This window comes from Varanus komodoensis, unplaced genomic scaffold (genome assembly GCF_004798865.1).
Source record: "Varanus komodoensis strain SLA01 unplaced genomic scaffold, ASM479886v1 scaffold2, whole genome shotgun sequence".
NCBI classification, from domain to species: domain Eukaryota; kingdom Metazoa; phylum Chordata; class Lepidosauria; order Squamata; family Varanidae; genus Varanus; species Varanus komodoensis.
In genome coordinates, this window is record NW_025335568.1 from 27,051,412 (window position 1) to 27,060,026 (window position 8,615).

At 43.6% G+C, this 8,615-nt stretch overlaps 1 protein-coding gene across 2 annotated transcripts in view; it reads right to left on the reverse strand.

The window, feature by feature from the left end:
- The window catches only part of SEC24D (SEC24 homolog D, COPII coat complex component), a 51,790-nt gene extending 43,175 nt beyond the window's left edge, over positions 1-8,615 (reverse strand). The window contains exons 1-2 of one of the 2 annotated variants that reach the window (XM_044428517.1): positions 8,428-8,615; positions 1,247-1,442 (exon numbers count right to left, since the gene is read on the reverse strand). In XM_044428517.1, the coding sequence (XP_044284452.1) occupies positions 1,247-1,397 (151 nt within the window). In that variant the 5' untranslated portion in view covers positions 1,398-1,442; positions 8,428-8,615. Of the gene's footprint in view, positions 1-1,246; positions 1,443-8,055; positions 8,190-8,427 lie in introns of those variants that run through there. The other variant, XM_044428518.1, reaches the window with a different exon arrangement.

Below are 8,615 nucleotides of genomic sequence, written 5' to 3' on the forward strand. Positions count from 1 at the left end.
GAAGAGCCATTACATTAAAGGGGTGCACATTGGCCAAATGAGCAAGTGTTGTGAAAGAGGCCTGCTGGTGCACACTTACCAAGCACTTCCGCTGCAGGTAGAATCAGGTATAACATGGATCTTGATTTGCTTACACGCACACCCAGAACTCCAGCCTGTTTCTTCCACAAACATGCCAAAGTTATAAACCTTGTTTTTTTAATTGGCTTGTATCTCTGGCTTGTTTGATAAGGTAAGAGTTTTTGATTCATATAATATTGCAAGCGATCTTTGCAGAGAAGGCTTATGTTTAGCCATTCCCGTGTGCAGCAGGAGATTAAGAGCTTCTCTTCGTGAAGCATTTGTCGTGATCATGGACATTTGTGAGGCCTTTTCATAACATTCTCCTCCTTTAGGTCCTCTCCCAAGTGTATGACTCATTTTCCCAGGGGTTTTTTAGGGCATGGAAAATCTGGGGTTAAAGTTCAAAAAACACCTTGTAAATAGTTGCAAATCTACTATACTGCATCCACGCCACCAGTGCCACCGTATGGGTGGCTAATGTGGTATAGAAAGGCAGAAAAATACAAAACTTTGGGGGAAAAGACCATGCACATTTACTCCCACAGTGAAAACGTGACAAGAAACTTCAGTAAAGCAGCAACATGAAGCCCTCATATAAAGAAGTCTTCTTCATGATAAGCCAAATAAAATTCTAAAGAACTGCCACAAGAGACAATTCCAAATTATCCAACGCCATTTACATTTACAGCAGCTCTAAACTAAGGAAAGAACCTTAACAAGACTCATATAAGCAATTTCTTTCAAGTAATCCTTTGCAGTTGTGAAATAGAGGAGGAAAGAACTTCAAAATAAAGTCTGAATTCCTCAGGAAGCCTTATGTTGTGCCAGAATTAATTTCTGGATAACAGATCAAACACATGTAGTATATGCAAAAACAGCAAAGAGTCTTGCGGTACCTTAAAGACTAACAAATGTATTTATTCTGGCATACACTTTTATGGACATTGGCCACTTCCTGTATAATAAATAACATGATCCACTGTAATCATTTCTTAAAAGATATTTGCATCCCATCGCAATGGCTGATTTCAGGCTAGGAGCTTATTTTATGAGTAGTACTATGAGTAGTGCTGTGCAAAATAAAAGTAGAATTGGAGTAGCAATAATTGTGCACTGAAAATGAATGGCAATAGAACACAAAGCAGTTCAATAGAGAATCAAGTTCTATATAGTCTCACCCTACCTGACTGAGGTGCAGAGGATGATGGGCTGGAATCACCATAGTGCCCATATAAAGGCGGAGGCGCAGGTTGTCCAAAGCCAGTAGCAAACCCTCCCATTCCTGGCTGGGATTGAGAATATGGAGGCGCTGCAACATAGCCCTGCTGATTCATTTCAGCAATATTTTCTTTCTAAAGGAAAGCTTGTCATAAAAAAATCTGAAAAAGAAAGTCATTAAATCACTGCAACTCCACTGATTATTCATTAATTCTATTTTTAAAATGTCTAATAATCCAAATTGTCTGGATACTGTACAATATAATAAAACAATGACTAAAAACAGGACATAATAAAACCAAGAGAAAACCTGCAGGAAAGAGTGAGAATACTGCCTCACCCAAAACCATGTGAAACCAGGACTGCAAACAATGAACAGATCTAAAAGCACCAAAACAAAACCCTCCTTAAAATGCCTGAGAAAATATAAAGGAATTTACTCAGAAGCACGATTGCCATGAGCATCATCATAGGGAGGAGCATCAATACCCAGGGTGCTACCACTGAAAAGTCCATTTAGCAAGGGCACCTTGCCAAGGAGGGTCTTTGATGATGGCCTTGAGGAGGAGATGCTCCTCCTACACTGTGACACAGAAGAAGTAACGAAGCCAAGCTTACTCTTAATTAGCTATTTTGCATAACAATGATCAGACGTCTTCTTTGGTCTTGGCAAACTGCATAGAACTTCTATATTACAGTCATTGATGCAAGTCCCTTTTTATTCAGATAAGAGAGGTGAATGGTATTAATTTTAGATAGAGTCACTGTTACTTTGTGCAAACATAACCAGCTTTTATCCCTAGCATCCATCTGGTTGCATGGCCACATTTCCTAAATTGGGGCACACTGTAGGGAAAAATGAGACATGCCTATAAATGGTTACAGACCGACCCTGTACCATCTATATGCTCTTGACATGCAATGTTTCTTATCATCTGTCAGATAATAATTGGGAGGGGGGAAGCCCCACCTGTCAGATTCTGCTTATCCAGGTTTCCACACATTTCCACAGTTGCATGGAAAACATCCTTAGCGATACAGGTTCCATTAGGCTTGCCTAAGTTTCTCTGGATTGCACTTTTCTTGTCACAACAGCACATTCTGGCATGTTTGAACCAGAAGGTTTTCCTTACATCATATGATAAGCCAGCATGCAGCCTCTAGATATTTTGGCCTACAACTCCCATCATCCTTCATTATTAGCTATGCTTGCCACATCTGAAGGCCATAAGACACACACCCTTGTTTAAGGTATACAAACTGATGCCGGCTAGTGGTTTTGACCTACAATTGAGGAAGCTGCTTGCTGCTCTTGTTGTTGCTGTTACGTGTAACTCCAACTTATGGTGACCTGATGAATCTAATGAGGATCCTCCAAAATGTCGAGCCCTTCACAGCCCTCTTCAGTTCCTGTAAACTCAAGACTGTGGCTTCCTTTATGGCATGGGTCCTCAAACTATGGCCCGGGAGCCGGAGCCGGCCCACCATGCCCATTTATCCCATTTGGGCCTGCCTTGCGCACGCCCATGCGCACCCACCACCACCCACCTCGCCCCATACGTGGGAGGCAACAGTTTGCTCACTCTGAGAAAACTATCTCCAAGCGAGCAAGCCGCTGCATCATGCGCCCGCCTCGCAGTGTGTGCCCGCCCCCCTCGCCTCACCTTGCCACACACCCCACCTCTGCCTCAGTGCGCATGCCCGCACGCGCTACCTCCACCCCTGCGCCGGCCCGCACGCATGACCAGGCACCATCTTTCCGGCCCGCACCCAGCACCGGCAGCTTTCAACTGGCCCCCTGGTCAAAAAGTTTGAGGACCCCTGCTTTATGGAGACAATCCACCTCATTGTTGGTTTTCTTCCTCTTCTTCTATCTTCAACTTTCCCGAACATGATTGCCATTTCCAGTGAGTCTTGCTTTCTCATGATATACTCAAAGTATGTCAGCTTTAATTTTGTCATTTTTGCTTCCAGTGGAAACTGCAGCCCACAACATATGGAGTACCACAAATTATCCACCCCAGCTGTAGAGAAACATTATAAAAATGGGACAGTTCCTGTTCATAGTTTTCTTGAATGCTACATTCACATACACCTGTGCAAACAAACACCCACACTAAAAGGTCCAAAGTTAGTTTCTTCTAATTTTTTCTTTTCTATTTTTTCTAGGTCTGATTTTTAATTTGCTCTTTGATGAAGTTAGCTTTCATAGTCACTGAGGACAGCTTTGCATGCTGAAATTCCTTACACAGGTTGACTCAATGATTTCATTCAAATCCAGGGAATTTGGGTTAATTTATTTATTTTAAACATTTATATGCTGTCCTTTACAACAATGTCTCAGGACAGCTTACAACATTAAAATGGAGAACAACATAAAATCAATCCATAGACAATAACAATAAATTGGAATAATAAATAATTAATAAACTACAAACAGATAAAAGAAATAAAAGAAAGCAACTGTTACCTTCTAAAATCAGTCATTAATCAAGGTTAACAAACCACCCACAACTCTAAAACAGCTCATGGGACTGAATATCCAGAATGGCCACCAACACACATCTCAACGCACCGCACCTTAAATAGGACACAGTGGTCAGTAGCGATCATGCGATATGGCCCTCTGCATAATGCCAGCCAATCCATAAAGCATCATCCCATGCATGAGAGTTACTACTCTCAATGAAGTGGCTATTAAAAGGCATCCAGTACTGACTCCCATCTTCTTGCATTGCCTTATCTTCATCCACTCAAAGCCATTCAGCAGTCTGCCGCTCAGATCATTTCCCCCTCAGTGTGCTGGCCATGGGGCTCATCTCCTTAAATCCCTCCACCAGCTTCCCTCCTGCTCCCAGATCCTGCTTGTTCCTTGTTCTCGTTCCTTGTTCTCACCCTCAAAGCTCTTCCATTAGGCGGATTAAGATGGCGGCCTCAGGCAGCAGACGCCAAGGGGTGGGAAATGCTCGCAAGCTGCTGGAGGATGGTGCTATGTGCACCATGTGCCTTGGCTGCACTCTCTAAGCCTACCCTCAGATGCAGTGGAGGATGCCGTCTCCTTGTCGGAGCTGACACTCAACCAGCTGGCTTCTGTATGTGGAACAGGCAGTGAGGAAACATCCCGTCAGCAGCAAAACTGCCTTGCTCATCTGTATGTCCTGTGCTTGTATCCTGACACATCAGTTCAGATGAGATTCATTCATTTAGAAGACCCTATCCCTGGACCCAATTCCCCTTGCTACCCAATGCACCTGGTACTGCTTCCCAGAACGCCTCCATATGGTCATTTCCTGTTTTTCTTGTAAGCTTGTCCTTTCTGCACTGAAATAATAAAAGAAAAAATCGTGTATTTTCCCCCTGATTACCCATGCTTCCATTTCTTCCTTTTATCTCTTCTTTCTCCATCTGTTCTAGATATGAAGCCCTTGGGGTGGAGGAACTGTCATGTCTGCTTTTTGTAACGTTTCATGTACTTAGATGGTGCTCTAGTAACAACAGCTACTACTATAGCAAAAATGCACAGGGGTTTCCTGAAGCTATGATACTCAGTTATTAGAACTGGCTCAAAATCAGATATTCCATGGGAGCCAATGATACACGGAGGATGCCTCCATATCTGACTCAATGTCAAAACACGAAGCACTGCATCATTTAAAGAAGGCGTAGGCAACCTGAGGCCCTTGAGAAGTTTTCACCTATAATTTCAATAAGCCTGACCCAGCATAGCCAGTGGTGAGGATTCACAGGTGGTGTGGGTCACAACATCTGGATAGTCACACATCATCTCTCCTTCACAATCCTGCAAAATGCTGTACCACTTGTACCTTTTCCAATTGCATAACTAAGGTAGAATTCCGAGGCCCAATGCGGATGGTTGACCCACAGAATCCAGGTCTGTGAACCGTGACTGAGCTCACATACAGGTTAATGAGATGAAACATGCAGTTACTGTGACTGAAAGTGATCATTGCAAACACATTGATCATTGATCCTGTGCATATTAACTCAGAAGCAAGTCCCACAGATTTCAGTGATGCTGACTCCCAAGTAAGTGTCTACAAGGTTGGATCCAAAGGCTGAAACTGCTCAAGAACTTCTTTTATGCATCTTCAGCTCTTCAGAGTGAAGACAGACATGGGGAAGAGTATGGAATCCTTCTCAAAAAGCAGGTATGACTTGGCTTGAGAGTACACTGACTGCAGCTACAGCTTCAGTGCCTAAAATTACAATATTTATCTCTTTCCATGCTAGTTTGTAAAATCGCAGCACCAAGCCTTGTGCAAGCTTTGCTGTCATCTGCAATTGCCACACAGAGGGCTTGCAGGCATCAGGTTGCTCCCAGTGGCAGAGTAAGTTTTTTTCCCTCCTGGACCGAATGACACGTGGCACTTTGAGCTCTGCTCTCTTTACTTAACTGTCAGCGGTAAAGCGCCTACATTGCAGATCTCAATATGAATATAAAGAATGGTGTTCAAGGTTGTTGTAAGGATTGATAATGCTCTTAGCAGTGCTTGAAGCAAGTGAAACAACTTCCTGCACAGCTCAGTGGGAGGAAAAGAAAGTTTGCCACGTCAGACTTCCTATGCAAACCAAAAGGCTGAGTGACCAAGACATTCTTGCAATGAAAACAAAACAATGCGTAACGACTGAACACTACTTCCAATTCTGTTATAAATGCTAATCATAATCTCACAGACCCCTCCCTGAATTTCTGCTGTCAAGAAAAGCAAAAGGCAAATTAAACCCTCTTTACAAAACACACTAGACACCAGTGCAATTAATCTATCTGTCATATAATCAGAAGAGGCACAAAGAAATAGCTCTAAGAACACATCCTAGGTGTTCGGCTGCTTGAGGCAGACACATGCCTTTAATAAGGTATCCATGGTAGGGAGTTTGTAATGGGTTACAAATCTTTGCTGATGTCATGCTTTTCTACACCTTTGTTGTGAGCCATCCTGAGATGCTGAGGCATGTGGTGACGGCATATAAAAGTTTTAAATAAAAAAAATAAAAATACACCTATACAATTTTCCTGTGAGTTCAAAGTCACTGACTACCATTTCACCTGCATTTGGACCACTTCTAAAGTTAGAAGGATTTCAGTCCTGCCAGTATGCCCATGTGATTGAACTGTTTCAGGCCCAAAAGGCACTCCTGAAAGAAGTGATGGACTGCAATCCATAAACAGATCTAGTCACCTCTTGGCCAGGTTTGAAATACCATGGACAAACACTTTAGCCATTAGGCTCATGTACTGAGCTAAATTCTCCCTCCTTTATCTATTCTTATTTGAAGAATTGCTACTACACTCTTTAGCCAAAAAGAAGTTTCCCAACTTTTTACATATCAAGAAAATCCATAATATCTCTTTTATAATCTAGAAAGTCATGATACAAAAGGAAAAGGAATTGGGAGGGAAGAGGAAAAGCAAACACACAAGCACAGGCACTTAGATACAAAGTTCTTAACTGAACTGGAAAAGCATTTAAGGAGAAGAGCGGTGACAAGATGATGGTCTCCCAACTGAGCTGATCAAGTAGCTCTGATCCCCTACTCTCCCTGGCTCTCCTAGCCTTTTGCCCCTCATTGTAGTCTCTTTTCGTCCACATCCTGATTTCTTCCCTATCATCCCTGTTTGCTGCAATATCAAGATGGGGCAAATTATGATTACTATTAAATGCAGTTTGCCAAAAATAGTTTTGCAAACATAGTTCAATTCATAATTTCTAATTCTGATTTAGTAACAGAAATGAATTAGCTTTCCCAATTCAGACATTGCTGTAAACCATAACTGTTACAAACCAGAGTGTAAGGGACAGAACTGGAGTTAGTGAGCCCAAGACATGGCCCTAACATCAAAATCATGATTTAGCTGTGATGTCTGAACCACGTCATCATCTGGGTATTCCCATAAAACACCCAAAAGAGCTTCCATTAATAGTTAAATCATACGTGTTGCATATCCTAGGATGCTGACCAAACAGGAAGAAAGTTCTGACATCAGCAAAGTCAGTTCAAAAAGGTTAAAGTAACAGGAAAGGTCAGTGCTACAGCTGATACCAAGATGACCACATCCAAAAGACTATAACAAGCAAAGCAGGCAATAATGTGGCGAACAGCTACTGAAATTATTTCCAACAGGTAAGATATGCTATATGGCCCTGTGTACATTTTGATGCATGGTCAAAAAGATGCACGAATCCTTTCTCATGTTCCTGTAACCAGAATTTTCAATGTTTTCTCTAGAGCCCTTGCCAAAAAGAGTGGCAGCTGGCAATTCAAAATTCTATAAAAAATGGGCAAATGCTTCCAAGGTTGTGGCATGCAGGCCAAAAGAGACCCATGGAAAAACCTTTTCTGTTCATAGGCTACCTGGATTTAAGTGCCTTTGTTGTAGTTATACACATGACCACCAGCCGCCATCCAACACAAATCTCTTTAGGGTTTCTGTCCATGGCAAAATGCCATTTTTCTTTGGAGCGGTGTTCCATCATGATTGTAAGAGAACTTTGCCAACTTCACACTTTCACCCCAGCCAGAGAAATAATCAACCCACAGGTGCCCAAACAGGGCATGGATTGGCCTGTGTTTATTCCATCAAGTCACATATAAAGGTTTTATAATGCCTTACTAATTTGGAAATATTTACACTTCGTCTGTGGGTGTTTAATTAAACACGTCGTCTTTGTAATAGTGAATCCAACTTTCTAAAAAAAGAAAGGCTGGACACACTGAGTTGGAACAGTCTTGTGTTTTTTAAGTGAATCTCACCATTATCCAGATCACTGGCATGGCCATGGATGAGAAGACGTGGAGCCATTCACCAGGTGAATAGGCAAGGGTTCTCCAGGCGGGTCAGATGCTACATTTGGAGAGCTTCATACCTTGCACCCAACTTGCGAGGGGAGATGAAGTCTGCACACTGGAACCCTCCTGCCCTGAGTCAGATCTCCTTCCCCATGCGCACAGGGCACTCCCAGTCCCTTTTATGGGATGCGCCCCCCCCCCCCCGCGACCCCAGCATACATGCTGCTATCCCCAGTGCAATTGCTCTAAGGCACTCCTGGGTTGCACACCCCAAGGGGACAGCCTCTCTGTCCCCCCCATGCCTGCCGAAGGCTGTCCCACTGGCTCCCCTTTTACCTGGCCAGCGCACCGCGGTCCCGTTCGCTCCCTCGCCGGGTGCGGATGCGCGCGCGCGCGCGTATGCCGTGTGTGCCTCCCCGCGGCTCGCGCCGTCCCAAGCCGGTCCAGGCTCTTGTCAGAGAGGAGCGAGACAGCCGGCTCCAGTCTCGCTCTCCCGCTCGCGCGCTCCCTCCCCCCCCTCCCCG